Source organism: Tinamus guttatus, unplaced genomic scaffold, assembly GCF_059628265.1.
Source record: "Tinamus guttatus ecotype Peru unplaced genomic scaffold, ASM5962826v1 Tinamus_guttatus_pri_ptg000364l, whole genome shotgun sequence".
NCBI lineage: Eukaryota > Metazoa > Chordata > Aves > Tinamiformes > Tinamidae > Tinamus > Tinamus guttatus.
In genome coordinates, this window is record NW_028288898.1 from 4,124,439 (window position 1) to 4,144,310 (window position 19,872).

Sequence of the window (19,872 nt, forward strand, 5' to 3'; positions counted from 1 at the left end):
ATGTTTCTGCCTGGTTTCGAACCGGGGACCTTTCGCGTGTGAGGCGAACGTGATAACCACTACACTACAGAAACACCCTGTACCTCATCCTTTTTGCATCCACAGCTTCCAAGTGAACTTTTTGGGGTGATGCTGTCCTATCTGAACAGCTGCTTGCAGGCAAGCAGGCTGTGGCTTCTGCACTAAGGTGGGATTCATCTCCTCCCCCATCATACACCTATGGTACCTGTGGTATAGATGGGTCTCAGTCTGCTGGGCCCCCCTCCCAGCACCAGCAGTTCGGATACAATCCCAAGGAACCGGTATGTGCCTGTGGGAGAGATGGTTCCCACCCTGGATGCCACCACGTGGGGTTTTTAAGATAATTTGTGGGTGTCTATTTTCAATTAGACTAGTGCTGTCCTCATGCTTAGTGCCAGTGCGCCTGAGGAGAGCTGCTGAAATAGCTCTCACGCGTCCAGGAAGAGAGGGACCCATCAAGACCAGAGATGCTCATGTACAAACAGGAACACTCATGTGTTTGGTGCCTGCTGGCAAGACTGACAGGTTTCCCTTCCAGGGATCCAACCAACAAGGAATATATATATAAATATATACTTACCTGGCTGGCAAAGAAATGTCCAATGATTTTAACAATGACCTCCTCGTTCTCATCTGGGGTTTGGTCTCGTGGCACAATGACTTCTGCACTGGTTAAATTTTGTAGTTCATTCACCTGAATCAAAAGAGAGAGTCCTCATTTTTGTGCAGCTCTTGAAAAGGCTAAAATCCCATTTTTGGTGTCTTCCCATCCTAGCCATGTGGCAGCATCAGGAATCCCTCAGCTCCCACCATAGGCTGTGGAGGGCCTGATTCTGCACCACCGTAGGGACCATCGTCACCCAGCAAGAGCCACCATCACCTCCAGACCTGACCACAGCAGGACTCTGAATGTTGCTGGAAACAGCCTCTGGATTCAGCCTTCTTGACATGCCCTCTGGAGATGGCAGGGGCAATTGCACGGCTCTGGTGGCCCTCCACCCCAGGAGAAAACCTGCAACCGTAGCTGCATGTGTGAGGCATGGCTCTGTGCAGCCCCAGCCCACCCCAACGTACCGTTTTGCCACCTTTGCCTATCACGCGGCCGGCTGCAAACGAAGGCACCTTGATGTGGGCTTCAAGCTTCACCTCTTCTTTCGGGTTAAAAAAGTTTTCTTCTTTGAGCTTCCCAAATATCCGCCCTTGAGCCTGTGGGAGGACGAGGCAAGGTCAGTGAGTGGTAGAGAGGAGCACCTGGGCCATGCTCCCTGCAGGAGGACACACAGGGCCCCAGGCCCCCTTGTAGACCTGGTGGGACTATATATAGAGGAACGGGATGCTAAACTCAATATGCTCTTCCAGGCATGCTGAACTTGGGGAGCAAGGTGCTTTCCTTGCCTAACCAGGAGCACCCAGATGGAGCAAATGAGCAAGATGGCCTCACTGTTTTGGTGCTTTGGTGCCCTTTCAGCCCTGGTGTCTCACAGCTGCTTTCACTAGACCCACAAGTACCTGCAGGGCCAGGTGTCCTACCCGTGGGACCAGTGCCCAGGAAAGGCACTGCTGCCTTCTTCCATGGTCTCTGCCTGCTGCATCTTCCGGCAAGAGGGGTTGTTCCGCAGTGTCCCTTGGTCCTCCCCCTCATGCAGCCCACGTCCCCAGATGCGTTCTGCAAGCAGCTCACCTTGAACTGGGCCTCAGGTGGTCCTGTGATAACAACCATCTGCTCGCTGGCCTCAGGGCCTTCTGCTGGTGCAATCTGTAAGCCATGGGAGAAGCCAGAGCATGAGTGGCTTTGGCACAACCAGCCCACCCCAGCAGATCCCCATACAGGATGTTCCTCCAGACAGGGATATCCCCCATGTAGCAGCCCAGTGACTTCTGCTCAGGAACAGCTCAGGTGGAGGGACAATTTGATGGAGAAGAGCAGGTTCTGCAAGCTGCCCTTTACCCTTGGGGCTTTGCTTTGAGCAAGATCCTGCAGAGACCCTCCTGGGAGCCAGGCACCATGGAGCTCTCCACCATTTGGCTACGGGCTGGTGGCTGCAGGCACCCCCAGGACAGAGGGCACATGTCCAGCTCGCAAAGCTAATGCAGGTGTTGCAGGGCAGGGATGATGGAGACAGAGCAAACGGTCTCCCTAGCAGCTGCTAAGTAAGCAGCAGGTCCTGGCATGCGCTTCTAGTGCTGCCCCCCTGGAAGAGAGTCACGGCCCTACAGCAGAGCTGTCTCTCAACAAGACTGCAGGGGCATGGAGTCTGGTGGACACCAGCTCATCACGCTGAGCTATTTTTGTCCTCTGAGTGATCACTCTCTTCCTAAAGGATCCAGGAGAGCGGGAAGGATGAATCCGCTTAACGTCACCTTTGGCACATGCCCAGCCTTAACAAGCCATTTCTACCCAGCTGAGGGTTTATAATTGCCTGTTAGGAGGCAACACGTGGGAAAATCTGGATGCCCTGCAGGGTGGGGAGACACATTTGCCACCTTCCAGCAGGCAGGGAACTGCAGAGCTTGCAGCTTGGCAGGGATGAGGAGGTGGCGGGTCCCCAGCACAAGCACCTCCAGGCTACCACCATTTGGGGAACCCTTTCATCACACCCAGCAGCAGAAATGGACACACAACCCCCAGGAGATGAGTAATGAGGAGAGGAGGAGAGACAGCGAATGGCTGTGGTTTGGGATACCCCAAGAGCACGGGGACAGAGGAGACCTTGAGGACCATGCAGCACCCGATGCTCTGCTGACCTTGATGGAGGCTCCGGCAAATCTCGCAAGCTGTTTGATGTGTTGCCCCTTCTTCCCAATGATGGCCCCCACGGCTTGTGTTGGGATGAACAGGTTCACAACCTCCTGCTCCGGGAGCTGGGAAATACACAGAAGGGTGAGATGTTTCAGAGGAGCAACTAGGAAGGACGGTGCTTCTCATCCGACCAGCAGGCAGGGCTCTGTGGGCTCCTCTGGCTCCCGCATCTGCACTCAGATGACTTCTTTGATTATAGGAAAATCCTCCACCAGCCCTGAGAAAGCTACGGGACCTGCCGTGCTGCAGGACACACACGCCTGGTCCCCGTGCGCATACAGCCCCAGGTTGTCCTGCCTCTGCTCTCTGCTGGCACGCAGGCCACTTGCCCATGTTCAGGAGCTCCGCCAGGAGCTCCCCACCACAGGCACAGGTTCAGATCACAGGATGACTGCATCGCCCATGCCCAGCACCTCCCCGTCACCACCCGCTAGCTGGGCTCTCACAACGCAGTCAGCGTGGTCCGGTGGCTGCGTGGTGGTGACCTCCAGAGCCACGAAGCAGGAGGACAGGTTGGGGAGATGCGAGGTGTGTTGCTTGAGAAAGGGAGGGCAGGAGAAAGGGAGCCCAGTGTTTCAGCTCCACCTTGCTCTTCCAGAACCAGGCAGGGCATGAGGTGAAGCCAAAGGGATGGAGACGCAGGGCCATTTCTGCCCTGCAGAGTCCAGACCTCTGCACACACACACGTGCCTCCTGCCCAAGGCGTCTCCTCCAGGAAACATCTACCTTGCTCTCAACGGTCCTTGTGTGCGGTGTCCGGGTGCTAACCTGCTGCCAGAGGGACATCAGCCTGTCCACAGAGCTTGCCCAGAGGGCTGAGCTGGGGGAGAGGAGGGAGGCTGGCAAAGAGATACGGGCAGCAAGTCCTGCCAGCATGGAGAGCTCCAGGGAGGGCTGGAGCCCTGGGAGGCCCACGGGAGCCTTGGAGCACCCCTGCAAGTGGCACCCCAGAAACAGCCCCCTCCTTGCGCGGCTGGAGAAGGGCAAGGGCTGCAAATGCATCGGGGAGACGGGAAGGGGAAAGCAGCCCCCAGCAGCTGCGAGACGGGCCGAGGGGAGCGCGCGGGCAGGGCTGTGAGCAAGGAGCACGAGCAAGGGGCAGGGGGGCGCGTGCGCCTCACGCGGCGAGCGCCGTGCAAAGGCCGGGGGCCAGGCACGAGCGAAGCAGGGTGCAGTGTGGCGGGGAGGCCGCGGCACTTACGGGGTGCTGATGGGGGAAGGCACCAACCGGGGAGGCTCCGTACAGACCCGAGAGGTACGCGGAGGAGCTCTACGGCGGGAGAGAAAACGAGAATCAGTGCGACGTCCCCGCCGGCAAGCGCTTGCCCGCTCCCCAGCCGGCCAACCACAGCCTTGGCCGTCCCCAGTTCCATGAGCAGCAGCGTGTGGATGCCAGGCTGGAGCCCAGTGGGGACCCAGGGATGGCCCTCGGGCCAGGAAGTCTCATCGCGCCCTGGCCAGAGTGCGGGTGCAAAGAAGAGGACCTTGGAGGTGAGGGTGCAGAGCTGCGTCCTCGCCTCCGAGTGCAACGGGACTGCAAGGTGGACAGGGACCTCTAGTTGCCTCCAGGCCCGTCACGTTGCTCTTTTCCCTCTGGTTGTCCTCTCGCCCTGTCCCACTGCTATTTGTAGCGGAAAGCACTGCAAGCTCCAGCCCTACCACACGCCGGCACGCTGGCACTTGCATCACGGCACACACATCTTGGCAAAGAGAAGGCTTTGCCACCTGTGCCACCAGAAGGAAAGAAAGGGGAGGAAAACTCTGCAAAACTGAAGACGACCCATGCAGGACCCTGCATGATAAATGGATGGATGGTGGGGAGTAACTGCTGCTCTGTGGGGTTGAAAAGGCCTTTTGGCTCAAGAGCCAAGACAACAGTGTGAAACCAAGGTGGTTTCACCTGCCTATCCTCGACAGGAAGAATCATGGGACACCTGAGGTTGGAAGCAACCTCTGGACATCATCTAGTCCAACCATCCCTGCTCAAGCAGGGTCACCTACAGCAGCTTGACCAGGCCCGTGTCTAGTCTGGTTTTGGATATCTCGAAGAAAAACATGCTTGAGGAGAACTAAGCAGAATCATTTGTTCAGCCCCAAGCCATTTCCAACTACGTTTCTCTTTTCCAGGTTGCACCAGAATGGCGTCCAATCCAGCCTTCTTCCTTCCTGCCCCACAACAAAAAAATCACAACACAGGCCAATAGACAGGCTGCATGTGAAGATCTCCCACTTTCATTTTGAACACAAGTGTTTTGGATGGTACTACTCAGAAACAGAAATTCTGGCAACCTCCAAAACGGACAATAATCTGTTTGCCTACGAGATTTATGCTGGGTCTCACTAGTAGATGTTTGTTGCTGGGTGAGCTCAGGCAGTCACACTGGTGGCACATAGAAGACCTGCGGTACATCCAGACCAGGCTGGAGCGTTGCCCAGCAGGGAACAGCCTCACTCCAGTGTCATCGTGGTAAGCAGGTCACTCACATGATGAGGCCATTCGTTCAGAGGGCAAGAGGGATCCTGTATGCCACGATACCCTGGGGAGGATGGCAAAGGCACTGAGGGTCCTGTGAAGTTACAAGAGCCCGAGCACAGGACAAAGATGGAGGTGAATATCTCACCCATGCAGGGACCATGCTGAACCACCTAGATCTTGGGGCAGAAGGAAGGACTTGGGCAGTGCTTTGCTCCACTTGAGTGTGGTTGGGGGCTCAGCCATGCAGGGCTCAACCTGCAGCTTTGGGGACCCGTTGGTGGAGGGAAAGGACAGGCTGAAGAAAGGAAGTTCTCTTGAGACCCGGTTGGGGGAGTCATGGCCAGGCTGGAAATGGAGAGAAAACAGTGTGTCCCTCCACAGACCAAAGCAGTGGCTGAGGCTCCAGCATCCTGGAGCACAGGACCTCTGGGGCTACAACATCTGGAGCTCTCCACATCACCCTCAGAAACCCAAGGGACCCTGTACCTATCAGAAGCCACGGACAGCAGAACTGGTGGCATTTGCTGATTCCTGTTGGGGACCGGGGCCTGGCTCATAGGCTGACTCAGTATCTTCAAGGAGCCCAGTGTCTACACTCTAATGTCCAAAAACGTGACTGATGCCCTCTGAACACACACACATTCTCAGCAACTTCATAGCCTTTCTATCCATCTACTTGGAGCTGAGCTGTTTAATCAGCCCAAGAAAACCAAGCTCTCTAGCTTGCATGGATCCTACTGAAACCTCCTAAACTGATGTTACCCCAGCGAATGCACCAAGCACCAAGGGAAAAAATGGAAGCCTCAACATCCAAAGCCATTTGTCTTCAATTCTTTAATGTCTGTAATACATCAGAAGGGCAGAACGCACAAATTTCTTCCTGGAAGTAGAAATAAGTCTTCTCTCTGGATACATGGAAGAGCATCCAGATGGTGCATACAAATCACAGTTGCTCCTACTCAGGAGGGGAACCAGGTCCCTCGCCTGCTGCACACTCCGCATTAGCTCTCAGCTCTCTCTTTCAGCTCTGCACCAAGACACTACCACTCTTGCACTAAGCCTGGTAAATCATGAGGGGCTAGCACAGCTCCATGGGCACCACGCCTGTATGCACAACCATGAGGAGATGGCCAGACTCCCACCAGACCTTGTCCTGCCTGCTCACCCATGCACTGAGCTTGTAATTGTCTATTCTGTTGGACTTCTGCTTCTGGCCACGGGCTTCTCTTCCTGCAGCCTTCTTCTGTATCAGTGAATCTGTTCATCTTCAGCAACTTCTCAGGAGACTAGGGCATGGAGACCAGAGGAACTCTCCAGTTTCCTTAGAGCGTAGCCACCAGACTGATGTCCTCAGTCTCATTGACTCACCTGTCTCTTAGCTGCCTGGCTGAAGAGCCTTGGACAAACGCGCTCTCCACTCCTCACTATCACAGACCACCCTTGTCTTCAGAAACAACCTCTCTGACTTGTGCAACAGATGATGTTTAGAGGGAAGCAACAGCTTTCCTTGTGCTCCGGCTGCTCCCAACCACTGCGCTAATGCTTTCAAAGAATACTATTAAGATGGAAATCAAATGTCACTTCCTAAGAGCTAAGCTGGCTTCCTTTTAACTGTTTGACTACACTTTATGACGGAGAAGAGAAGGCTCAGGGTAGAGGTGATAGCTCCCATAGCCCGGGTAGCTTTAAAAACTCCATGCAAAGTTTGGGGGAAACAAGTCCAAGTAAGGCAAGGATGCTTTTACGTTGACCTTCCCATCGGCTGCAGAATCCCACCTCCACTCCTGACTGGGAGTCTGAAGAAGGAAAGTGAAGAAGCTTGGCTTGGTTTTGGACTCAAAAATCAGCTATGTGTCAGCCCAGGTGACCAGATGTATTCACAGGCAGTGGGGAGCTGTGCACACACATCCCACAGGCACAACTACCACGTTCACACTCATCCGTTCAGCCCGTGCATCATAACCCTAGGATTTGGGCTCCCAACTCACCGTTCTTCTCCGACCACTCTGCTGCTATGGTTTTCAGAAAAAAAGAAAACAGTAAAGATAAATTAACTTTTTCCTCCAGTCTCCACGCATTCATAGTATCTAGGCAGAAATATGTAGAAAGACTAAAAGACGCAGAGTTGACACCAGACTCCTTCACAAGACTTAAACGCTGCCACTTGGTCTTCCTAGGGCTGATTTGCAGCTTCTGAGAGGTAGGAGACAAACCATCCCTAGCAGCAAAGCAGACAACCTGTCCAACCCCTGCCCATGGTCTTCACGGGCTCCCTGGCTGCCACCCAGATGCCTTAGGAGAAACGGGTATCTGCAGCCCAGGCACACAGGTGGATGGATGCACCGTTTCACGAGCAGAGCTGAGGAGCTCCTCCCCAGCCTCAGGACACATGCCCTTGGCCAGTGTGTTTTGCAGGTGCTGGCCCGTTCCTGCCCACGTGCAACCTCAAAGGCTCCAAAACAGCCTCTAAGGTTTGCTTCAAAGGTGTCACGGCCCAAAAGAACTAAAAACCTTGCCTGTAAAACCAGACGAAGAAGATAAACCCCCAGCAAACACAACCCTTTGAGAGCTACAGCAAGGATCGGGGCTGAGCGAGGCAGCTGCAATGTGTGCAGTACTCAAGTACTTTCAAGCCATGCTCCAAGCGTATATAGTAATTTCACCATTTCCTACGTCACAGAGGTCACAGTCTGTGTCCTCTAGCTAGGACTTCTTGCAGTACTTTTTTTTCTGAAGCCAACCATTGACATCACAGCAGGAAACCTCCCCGTGTTTTCTAGGCTGTGCTGGCATAGCCCTGACGCGCAGGGCTGTGCCCAACACACACATCCTCCACTTGCACCAGGGAAGTGTAGAGCCAGCAAGGGACGTGGCAAGACGGTCGTCCTTGCCATGGCCAACGGCCTCTGCACCTCCTGGCAGAGACCCAAGGGAGTCCCGGACACAACACAGACCCTCACAGCAGTCCCAGGCTGCTGCAGCCACCGCAAACAGCCCCATGGTGCACGCACAGAGTGAGCACCATGAACCACTCCCACAAAGACTCAGCTGTGGCTTCAAGGCTCTCCGTGATATGGCTCTTATAGGCAACTCTAAGAGCTAGACCAAAAGTATCTAGCAACCACCCGGCCCCCAAGATAACTTCCCAGCACCCCAAAGTGTCTTGCACTTACTGCAAATGGGTGGTAAGGAGCGGCGGCAGCAGCACCTCGGGTCCCTGTTGCAGATGGGAGCATGGACAGCCCTGTCGAGAAGATGCCCAAAGCGCTGAGGTTCAGTCCTGGAATCAGGTTGGCTTGTTGCTAGAAAAGCAAAGACACAGGCTAAGGCGTGGTGTGAGGTTGGCGGGGATCTGATCGCGTAAGCAATGGGTGAGCCCTCTCCATAACACCTTGACCCCCTCCCAGTTCTGCCTGGCCTCCTTGGAAATGACTCTGAAGCACTGGTATCCCAGGCAGGAGGTCCAGGAGCTTACATTGACGGCCACGACGTCGTTCTCGTAGGCCTCTCGCAACTTCTTCATGATCTCCACTTCTGCATTTGAACACGCCTCCGTGCTGCCCTTCACTGTGATGGTCCGCTCAGGGTTATAAATGGTCAAATCCTGCAAACTAGCTCACACACAGACAAAAACAGAGAGGCTGTCAGCCAAAAAATAGGAAAACTGTCAAATTAGGGAAGAGGATCCCTCCCCTGAGGTAGTGTAAACACCTCCTAGGCTACAAGCCATCCCCTAACCAACACCACTGTCCATACAGGAAGAGGAATGTGTACAGGAGGACGTGACTGCGTTCTGGTTCCAGGGTCAAGTGTGTCGGACTGTGTGAGACCCAGCCCTGCCCCTGGAAGGTCAACGTCCACCAGGACTTACGGAGAGATTGTGATCTTCGTTCCGGTGTCTTGCTCAATCTTCTTGAGGTTTCGGCCCTCCTTGCCAATCAACCTCCCAACCAGACTGTTGTGTGCTAGGATTTTCAAGGGAATTTCTTCTGCTCTAAAATAAATTAAAAAATAAAAACTTAATTTACTGGGTATCTATGACCCTGTCCAGGCTCTGCAAGTGACAATGTCTTTACAGACTCCTATGATCTCCCTCCCCAGTCTGTCCCTCTCTAGATTGGAGAGTTCAGAGTCAGTTGAGAGTCCTAAATTCCACCAACTGCCCATCATCTGTCATTGTCTGTGTGGTGATAAACCCCTCACTCACAGATCATTTTACATCTATCAACCCTGAACTTCACAATTATTTTGTTGCTTTCCCCCACTACTGAAGAGAGAAGGGTGGGTGAAAAGAAACACCAGTGCAGAAATGACTTTCAAGTAATGACTCTGTGTGGGGAAGGTAAATAGAAATTGGTTTCTTGACTCTGGCAATCCAGGTCTGGGACTCTTCCAGGGCTCATTGGTGAGCTCTCCAAACACGCAAATTAGCTGATCGAGTTTCCATGCCTTCCAGCAAACATGCTGATTTCGCTAGGGCAGGCATGCTGGGTATTACACTTACGATTTCGTGTCATCAGCCTCCTTCTGCATGATATCAAGGATCATGCGACAGGCTTCAGAGCACCCTTCTGGTGTGGCATGGATGGTGATGGGCTTTTCAGCTGCACCGGCATTCTCTTTTCGATGGATGTCAACCCTACAGCGAAACAACCAGCAGAGAGGAGCCCCCTGAGATCAGACTGACTTTGCAAGGAGGCTTTTGAGAGCTTATGAGCTCAATTCATTATTCAGAAAAGCTCATTTCATCGTCTGCTCAACCCAATCTTTGGGGTGAACCTAGGTCTTGACTGTCACCCTGTCTCATGCAAGCCCAGGTAGCATTTTGTTTCGGCTTATTTAAAACAGGTTTGACTCAGATTTAGACTCCAATTGCTTCTACGATCTGCCTAGGAACTGAGGGACATCAATCAAAATGAAACGTTGCATCAAGACAGGGCAGAACAAATCCTCAACTGCACAAGGCACTGAGCAACCTCATCTAACATGGAAGCTAGCCCCGCCTGGGGCAGGAGATTGGACTAGAGACCTTCAGAGGTCCCTTCCATCCTCAATCTTTTCTGTAGAAAATACCTGAGGCTGTACAGAGAACAGCTTCTGCCAGGACTGTTGCATGTTCTTCAGGAGAGAAAGATAACTTACCAGTAGCCAGTGTTTTTCACGACATGGAGTCATACATGCACATTAACAACAGCACTTGTACTCACGCCCTTCCATGTGAGACCAGAAAGTTTTCCCTTGCGGTATCTGTAGAGACTGTGCTCTAGTTCCTCTGATCCTTCCCCTCAGCACATGGCAGAAAGGAAGAACATGCCTGCTTCCATTTCAGTTCCTCACTGCAGAACCGTACCTGGCAAAGGCCCTGAGAAAGAGGGAGAGAGGAAAGCAGGGTAGGAGACTCCCGTACGTGAACCACGCATTTTGAAGAACATGGGTTACTTGTAAGCAACCTTTCCTTCTTCTCCAAGTGTGTCCACACGTCCTTTCCACCAGAGGATGACTCTGCGCAGTCATCCTGCCGCCAGTAACCTGGCGGCGATCGCAGGGTGCTGTGGGCCAGCCGCCGGTGGCACTAGCATGGAAGAGGCTGTGCGAGCCTGGATCTTCTGGGTACGCTGCAGTACTTGCTGCTGACTGCACAGCAAAAGCCTGGCATGGCAACGCTGCACTCATCTCCAGCATGATGCCCTCTGGTCAAGACCAGACGCTCCAGCTTTCCATTTTTGTAAGAGATCCAGGTGCTGACTGAGACTGGCATGGGTCACTGCCGGGCAGAGGCTGCAAGACCAGGGGTTGTGGTCCAAGGAGTTCCCTCAATGAAATGTTTGGGCATCACTGGGTCGTGGAGACTTGGTACACACCGATCCTTCCAGGAACTCCTGAACCAAAGTGTTGGAACATGGATATTTAATCAACTGGAATGCAATGGGTAGAGAGGGAGCAGTTATGTGAACCTTCCCTAAGCTAAGAGAAAAGCCTGACTCCATTCACTTCAAAATGCACCCCAGTGTGATTAGAGCTAAGCACTGAAGCAGAGGAAAGGAGGGACACAGTCTGATCCCTTTAGAGGTTTATATCTGTCTGGTAGATCTACGCCTGCCAGCTAGTAGTGCTTGGGCAGGACAACTGTGGTTGTTGAAGGGGCGCAGGATAACTGCACCCCTGAGAACCCAACCTTGCTAGGCCTCCATCACAGAAAATAAGGTGGGCTTGCCTAGCCTTAGGCTACGTCTGCTATGTCACTGTGGCCACGTGGTATGCTGTCACTTGCATGTGACATCCTCTAAGATATTCTGGGGACTCTGTGGAGCTCCAGTACGATGACATGAAGAATTTATTCCTCCGGAGACTCTAATCCTGGGACAACCAAGTGGTTGAGGGAAACAGGGAGACGTCCGTTGCAATTCCCTTTGCCATAGCAGGGAAGAAGGCAAATGCATTATGATGTGCCAAAGATGACGACGACGGGCTCGTACTCTGAAGGGGTGCAGTGATATCACATTGGCTTGACGCTGACAGTTCTGTTAATCTCCCGGGGACAGACTCAACGGGAAACTACAACAGCCCTGACAACCCCACTGGAGGGCCGGAGTCACAGGCAACATCTGAAGAGTTGACAAGGAACTGAGCTTGGTGAAGATGGGAAGCGTTGTGAGGCAAGAACAGAAAGCATTGCACCGTGGTGATCCTCCACCAGTCCATCACTGACGTATGAGGACAAAGCCATGCTGAAAGCAGAGAGAGGCTTTTGTAACACAAAGGAGCTGAGACCATCAGCAGAGATGGATTGAAGGGAGGGACCGAGAGGACCATCATTCTGGACAAGCACAGGCGAGGGTCTCGCTGGCCTGCTCACTGCCATCCCCCACCCCAAACCTGAACGGGTGAATACGGGAGTCGAGTTTGCATAGAGGACATAGGGTGCCAGGAAGCAGCTATGTAGTCAAGCATGTCCCACCCCAAAGAGCAGGAAGGTGGAAGAGGACTCCAGACTTCCCAGCATGTCCTGAGGTTGCTGTTACACAGCACCAGTCCAACAGGAGGATGAAGACAGTGACCTTCAACCCCCACATGCCCAGCAGCAGCTGGCCTGGGACCCTGGGTCACTACAGGAAGAAGAGACTGGGGCAGCAGACACCAGGATCAGAGGGATGGGGAAGGGGCAGGTTTGTCTATGCTGCAACTGCAAAAAACTAAGGCACTTTAGGGTGGCCTGAGAATGCTTCAGAGACCAAAGGCTTTGAAGGGAAAGCTCTCACCAGAGGACTGCACCACATGCGTGTTGGGGCACCCCAGTCCCTTGGAGGCTTAGGAAAGACAGTCCTCCCTCATTAAATTAGAGAGACTGCAATGACATTGAAAGGTCTTCTGGACTGGGTTCTTGGTCTGAATTCCTTCTCGGTCAAGAGAGAAGAAGGCTCAATATAGTGAAAATCTTGCCTTCTAGAGCTCAAAAAAGCATTTCTGGTTATCACCACACATAGAAGCAGGGGTGAACCTTTTAGCTACCCACTCGGAGGACAAGAGCGAGGACTGTGCAATGGGATTTTCACTAGCTCCCTTGACCCCAGGTGCTCCAGGGTCAGTGCCCCTATGTATGCACTTCAGGAGGGAGATCCCAGCAAAAGACACAAGGGACCAGGGTGCTTAGGACTCCCAAGGGCGCCCTGAGCAAAGACAGAGCTGTGGACTCCAGGCTGCTGCTACAAAGTCAACTCAGGAGTGCAATGTTGGTTGTGCCAAGGCCTCGCTGGAGGAAGAAGGTGCACTGGAGGCCAGAGCTGCCGCTTTGGCCTGGCAGGAGGCAGAGCGAGGCTGTCCCCCTTCCCAGAAGAGGCTCTTGCACGGCTGCACGGGCCAGCGAAGTCCCAGGCCTGACAAGCTCTGCGCCTTGTCAAGGCTGGGGCAGAGGTGGTGGCACGCTGTGGCACATGGCAAGCCAAAACACAGGTCAGAACACGGAGCAGGGCCTTCCTCTGTGGCACGAGGTCTTCAGGGCAGGCACCGGAAGGCAAAACGCAAGGAGAGATGGCTCTGCAGGGGAAACCGTTCCAAGCAGCGGTGTTTCACCTCAAGCGCATGGTCGGGAGAAACTGGCAGCAGGCGCATCCTACCTTTCACACCACGCATGGAGCAGGAGTCAGGGCATGCAAAGGAAAACTTTCCAGTCTCGGCTAACAGGGCAAGGAGACACCCACTGCTGAACCTAGGAGGGGACTCACCTGAAGAAGAAGGGTTTGAGGCTGACTCGGATCGACTACAATTTACTAGCACGTTGCAGCTGGGAGGGCAGCATGTGCCTTCACAGCTACTACGTGGCCACACTCTATGGTTAAACCGAGCTGCTGGTCTCATAAAAGAGCTCCTCTCCCTACAGTTCTGCCTTCCTTTCTGTACAAACCTTTTTTGATTTTGGCAATCTGTGCGAGCAATTACAGCTGTGAGAACCAAACGACGTAGTGTGACTTGTTCGGTTGCAGAGCATCGCTTCGTGCTAACGGGAGCCACCCACCACCTCTACGTCCTGCCAGGGACCCTTCGTGTCTATGTCGCTCCACGGACAAGGTGAGAAGGTTACACACAAAGAAGGGCATTGGCCTGTGATCTTCTCCCAGCTTTGCTCTCTGCAAGGTGCACTGAGACCCACGTTTTACCCTCTCAGGGCAGCTTCTCTCTCAGTTTGACTGAGCAGCAACATTTGAGTCCTAGGTTCAGTCAAGGGACATAGATATGCAAAATCTTCACATATTTCTCTTACCCAGACTGGAGGTTAACTTTCATACCAGAACAGTCAGGCTTTGTCATCGGTCTTTTGCTAGTACTGGCAGAAGTGAACCAGGACAGCATCCTCCTGAGCTATGCTGAGCTAAATGCTACTTCGATTTGCAAACCACTAGGACATGCACATTGGAAACCATATTACAAAACTCAGTAGTGGTCAGCACATTTCAGAGACAGCTGATTACCAGCTGGGTCCAGAAGAAATTCGGCTCAAGCAGGTGCACTATTACGTTTTAAATAATTTCCTCTAAAAGCTTCTCTGAGAAATAGGCCGCCCTGGCGGATGGTTCTGGTACAGGAGTCCTATGTCCTGTGGGATCATCGGTTTCGGGATGATGAACATGGGAGAAGACAGCTTTGGGTTAAACACAAACAAAATCTGGGCAGGAACAAACCGTGCAAGAAAACCATGCAGAAAATCAGAAATGAAATCAATGCAAACATTAAGAGGAGAAACATGGAAAACTTCCGCAAGACAATCTTTTTTTCTTTTTTTAAAACTAAAAAAAAAAAGTTAGATCAAGAAAAAAGCTTCAAACAGTTACAAAAAGCACATCCTTTTCAAGGCAACCTTCACACAATGTCACATCTCCCCCTACACTAACTCTAGGGCATACTGAGCACTACAGGATGAACGAATCCCAAGGACAGAAACCCCATGGGCACCGGGCACTGCTTTTAGGATTCCCCTTACACAGTTTTATCCCAAACTCATCATTTTTTTCCCCTCCCGCCCCAAGCTGGGCCCAGGCCACTCTCATAGAGTGAGACTTATAGAATCAAAGCAATAGTGGCTGAGGAAAGCAAGTCCATTTGTTTTGGGGGTTATCAGGGCTTGCTATATTCTGAAGTTCAATGCATGGCCAAGGGTCTTCCCCTTTTTTAAAGTATTGGGCCTCAGAAACCTTCTTCTGGTGGTGGTTAGAACGGATCCCCCTCCAAGAGACATGCTGCCCTCAGACCTTGCTGGCCAGCAGCAACAACTTAGGGTCTGGGGCAAGACTCAGTGTTGCAAATTGATGGTAAAGGGCCAGGCACTAGGAGCACCCAAGGAGACAGGTAAAATCACTGCCCCAGCAGGAGCAGGAGGTACCAGGTTGTTTCTGGGTTCAGGCTGCAGGTTTAGCTGGCCTGGCCCACCTTCCCCACACTGGGTAGGAGCAACGTGTTGCACCTCCCTCACCCTCCTCTGAAAGCCACAACCAGGTAAAATAGCATTTGCTCACAGTCCAAAGCAATGAAGCATCCTGCCCTGCCTCTGCCCCCCGTATGCCATGTGCCAGGGACCTAACAGAGTCCTGTGGAAGGAAACAAAACCATTCGAGGTACTTACTTTGACTGGGTTTGCTTAGTAAGGTTCTTTATGGTCAAGCCCTCCTTTCCTATGATCGCACCAACAAACTGCGTGGGCACCAGCATCCGCAGTGGGAAATCGAGCTGTTTGGGCTGTGAGGAGCCCCCCGGGGAGGAGCCCTGCTCCCTGGAAGAGTGGCCCCCGCGGCGGGATCGCTGAGGGGGCGGAGGGGAGCTCACCTCTTCATCCGGGATGTAGGAAATCTTGAAGGAATAGTTCTCAAACTGGTGACCGCTGAGCTTCTCAATTGCTCTGAAGGGCAAGCAGAGGAAGGGAGTGGTGAGCAGTGTGACTCTTCAGGAGGTCACTGCTTTTCCAGCAGCTCTGGGCACCCGTCCTTGCAGAGACCGCACCAGGACCATGGCCCCTCTCCCACCCTACTTCCTTCTTCCTTTCTCTCCTATCCTACTCTCCGGATGACAGAGAAACCAGGATTTGTCAGCCATCACCGCACTGAGGAATGCGCCCCCAGCAAGGTGGGCCAATGGTCCCTTCCTGGTTGGGCCAGCAGCCAGGCTGACCCTGGTGTGGGGGTCAGAGAGGGCCTCTCCTCAGGCAAGGTGGGAAGAGAGCCCAGGAACACACTGCTTCATGCCGGGGAAGGAACACAGCCTCGAGGCTGGACATGAGGGAGGGAGAGGATCTTCAGAAGGGGCTGGCAGAGCAAGGCCAGGCAGGACAGGGAGAGGGAGGGAGAACCTCCCATACTGCGTGCCCGCACATCCATCTCACACATCTGCAAACAGGAGGCAATACCAGGACACAATTTAAGTGGCAGAGAGGGTTCGTTAGAGATGGCCAGTGCACGCTTGACCACATGCCAGAGAGGCCTCTTCAAGCTGCTCAGCGCAGCAGACAGGGTGGTGGAGGAAGCCGCAATCTCTATATGTGTCCTAGTTTAGGTTCATTCCAGTCCATCATCACGTTTCTTTTTTTTTTCTTTTCTTTTCTTTGGCAAATGCACTTTGAATTCTCTCAAGCAAGACTAGTGATAAATTCCTTGGCCAGGAGTCTGCCCTTGGTACACCCAGCAATCTACCATCAGCTAAAAACCCAGCTACAAGTGCTTTTCCATCACAATCAAGCTTTTCATTTCAGGCCTCTGCGGTTACCTGATGAGTAGCAGGCACCGAACAGGCTCCAAACTTGTTAACATCTGCATTTGGGAACTAGCTTGACTATCTGTGACTATATTAGAAATACCCTGACCAATAATTATGAGATACATTAATCACTTTGTAGCTAACTCAGTGCTAGTAGCTAACATATCACTGAAGTATTTTTAAGTCTGTAATAAAGTGTTTTGCTTGAAACAGCCCTTATATTTCTGAATTACAACAGAGTTCACAGTTTTTTCCTTGTTACCTTCCTTTGGATATGGTAGACCTCGAGACTGAGATTTAGACAATGACCACTTTGATCCACAGGTACAGTCAAGCAGTCAAGTTCTTCCCTTTTCTTTCCCCCCCCCCCCTTTTTTTTTTTTTTTTAGTTTTTCTTAACGGGGGGCATTTGTTGTAGCCTATTCTGTAGTGTCTCTACACAACACAAAATATTGCCCACTGCTGATCTCTATTCCCTTCAGAGACTAGTCGTTGACAACTCTCCTCTACCTCACATCTTTTAACCAGTTATCCAAAGACTTTTTTTTATCTTCTCCATGGCAGGGGAACTTTTTGAAAGGCTTTTAGAAGGTTGTTGGTTGGTTTTCTGCTGCCCCCTTTCTTTTTTTTTTAATGAATATCTTTATTTTAGGACATTCTCCTTTTCTTTTGGCATAAATATGACTGTCATGGATGTATTGTATGGTTCCTGTGAGGAAGTTAAGTCTACATACATGGCAGTCACAGTTACCAAATGGTTTTTTCACTAGAATATTTTGAGCCACGCTGCCCGAGGCCAAGAGAAGGGATGCAGGAGTTGATGCTCTCCGAAAACTTTGGTCTCCAACTTGAATTTTCTCCAAATGATAAGGAGTACCTGGCCATATTCCACAGCTACCATCCCTCAGACTGGGTGGCTGGATGCACCAATGATGAACATAGTGTGTTCCCAACTCACTGCTACGATTCCACCTGCCTTCAGGGAGAAACAATGACTTGGTGTAATTCTAAATAATATCCCAGAATTGTACAAGATCCACAGAGCTGGGCTCCTGATGAGAAGTGGGACCCAGACATCCTTCCTTCTTTGACCATTCACATCAGTTTTTTCTCTGCCAGGTACTGCCTCAGCATCCACATCTTGATACAGAGGATCCTTAAGGATCAGCAGACCCCTGGAGTAGAACTCAACCTCTCCGCCTCATTTTTAGGCCCATTGATGGCACAACTATGAGCAAAAGGGGATGTCTTCAAAGGGAACAGAACCACAGCAGAGACAGGACACAACACAGCTCAATTTAAAACCAAACACGTGTGCTGTATGGTAAGGAGAGCTGCTATTAGAAAGTTTGGCAGGATCCACTTAGATAACAGTACAGCATTTGGTGTTGTATCCAGCAAACTTACTCCCACTCTATTAAAAACACCTTGGATACAAGAACAAGCAGTCTGATGGCTTCAGAGGGGCTGGACAGACTGCCCTTGAGATGCTTGAAGGTTACACTATAAGATTTTAGATACAAGCCCATGAGGCCTGCAGAGAAGAAAAAATGGTGCAGTTTGGAGAAATGGTCAAGGGAAAATACTGAGACTTCTTTGGGAAAGGGAAAGGTGGGGATGCTGGCAAATTTGTCCTGTCTGCAAGGTCTGTAGCAGGGGCAGCTACCAACAGGGTCAGTCAGGACCTGGATCATCTAGGGTCTACTCTCCCTCAACACCAAAGGTTGCAGTCTTTTATGGACATCACAGACAACATTTATCCTCATTATATGGAGATAAACCAGCTCTTGACAGTTGAAGAAAAAGTGGCTCCCATCCGATTAGGCAAACTGCACACATTCCCGAGAAAGAGTGGAAGGTAAGAGCAGAGCAAAACAGGAGCCACTTACACTTTTGCTTCTTCTTTAGTTGCATACGTTACGTTGACAACTGCTGTTTCTGTGTCTGTGTTGACTGTGGGAAAAGCAACACAGGGTACATTAGCTCATGGGAGAAGAGGGCCTTCCCCTCCTCTGATGCCCCCCCACAGTATGTTGGCCAACCATAAACACAGGAGTTGAGAGCTAGAGCATGGTACTGGCTAACCACTGTGTGGAGGGGGAACTTGCTCATGGACCTCATCTGGATGACCAGGGTGATTACAGGGCACAGCTAAAATGCACATGGGACCCAGTTCTGCTAAGGTCAACTTAATTCATCATGCCCACCTGGTTATATTTCGGAGCAACATAGCTCTCCTTTGACACTAGTACGTATGAGGCAGCACAGTTTTATTTTCCCCATTGCCTGTGCGCTAGTCTGGTCCCCAAAACAACTTGCTTGGCAACTCTGTGAGGCAGGGCTGGGGCCTCCAAGACAGGAGGGGGCATCCCAGACAGCACTGCTGTATTTTCTCCCCAAGAATATGGATGCAGCTGGACAAGCAAAGGAGATGCCCTTTGCTGGTTTAAGATGGAGATCTTGGCAACTCAAGGTCTTTTAGTCTTGAGCTGCAAGCAGATGACTGCTTAGCTCTCTCTTACAGCTTCTCTAGAAAAGTGATGTTCCTGCCAGTCTGTGGCACGTGGGTGGACACTGGGTTTAGCTGGTGCCAAGGCTACACAGGGCAGCAAGTTACCGTTACACCCAGATGCCATCTAAAGCTACCTGGGCTTTAGGCATCCAGCTGACCATGGGGAGTTCAACATGTTCAGCTGGAGCCCCTGGTTCTGAAGGGCTGGAGGAGAGAGCAGCGGGTTGGAATGTGGCTTCTCTGAGCTGCCCACCTCATCTTGGGACCTTTTGTCATACTTTTTTTTTTTTCCCCTCCTATTTTCTTCCTGACCCAAACAGTAACACGTGTTTTATCTTCATGAGAGGATTAATGCCAAGCGCTGTCAGCAGAGAAACAAACTGCTGTGCAGTCCCAGCCTGGCCCCGTGCCTCAGCAGTAAGGGCAGCCACATGCCTCACAGTTGAGGGACGCGTGGGACGGGCTCCTGCGGGCACCTCCTGATGGTCGGCACAGGCAGCCCAGTGCTTCCCAATGTGCTCTGGACAAAACCCCTTCCCGTGCCCTGCTCAAGCAGCACGAGGCTGGTTACGTGCCATCACCAACCGTGTGCCCTTCACAGGGACAAGGGCGACCACGACAAGCCAAGGCAGCAGAAGCCCAAGTCATCCTGTCCCCAGACAGACGGTTCCGCCTCTGCCCTGCGCTGCCAGCAGAGGTTGGAAACATTTGCCAGTGGGGTCTAGCCCAGCTCCAAATTACTGGGCAAAGCAGATTTCACCCTATTAGGTCCTTAAAAGAGTGGGATTTTATTCTCCTGCAGAGGGGATGCAGAGCTGGGGAGAG

At 52.1% G+C, this 19,872-nt stretch overlaps 1 protein-coding gene and 1 non-coding gene across 4 annotated transcripts in view; both read right to left on the bottom strand.

Moving 5' to 3' along the window:
* The window catches only part of IGF2BP2 (insulin like growth factor 2 mRNA binding protein 2), a 42,191-nt gene that overhangs the window by 1,525 nt on the left and 20,794 nt on the right, over nucleotides 1-19,872 (bottom strand). The window contains exons 5-16 of one of the 3 annotated variants that reach the window (XM_088530280.1): nucleotides 18,425-18,488; nucleotides 15,412-15,684; nucleotides 9,802-9,936; nucleotides 9,169-9,291; nucleotides 8,773-8,908; nucleotides 8,471-8,599; nucleotides 7,286-7,309; nucleotides 4,023-4,091; nucleotides 2,767-2,883; nucleotides 1,703-1,777; nucleotides 1,096-1,227; nucleotides 602-715 (exon numbers count right to left, since the gene is read on the bottom strand). In XM_088530280.1, coding sequence (XP_088386406.1) covers nucleotides 602-715; nucleotides 1,096-1,227; nucleotides 1,703-1,777; nucleotides 2,767-2,883; nucleotides 4,023-4,091; nucleotides 7,286-7,309; nucleotides 8,471-8,599; nucleotides 8,773-8,908; nucleotides 9,169-9,291; nucleotides 9,802-9,936; nucleotides 15,412-15,684; nucleotides 18,425-18,488 — 1,391 coding nt within the window. The remainder of the gene's footprint in view (nucleotides 1-601; nucleotides 716-1,095; nucleotides 1,228-1,702; nucleotides 1,778-2,766; nucleotides 2,884-4,022; nucleotides 4,092-7,285; nucleotides 7,310-8,470; nucleotides 8,600-8,772; nucleotides 8,909-9,168; nucleotides 9,292-9,801; nucleotides 9,937-15,411; nucleotides 15,685-18,424; nucleotides 18,489-19,872) is intronic. The other 2 variants (XM_088530282.1, XM_088530281.1) reach the window with 2 other exon arrangements.
* TRNAV-CAC (transfer RNA valine (anticodon CAC)) lies at nucleotides 2-74 on the bottom strand. The gene has a single exon. It is a non-coding gene; the product is annotated as a tRNA-Val (tRNA).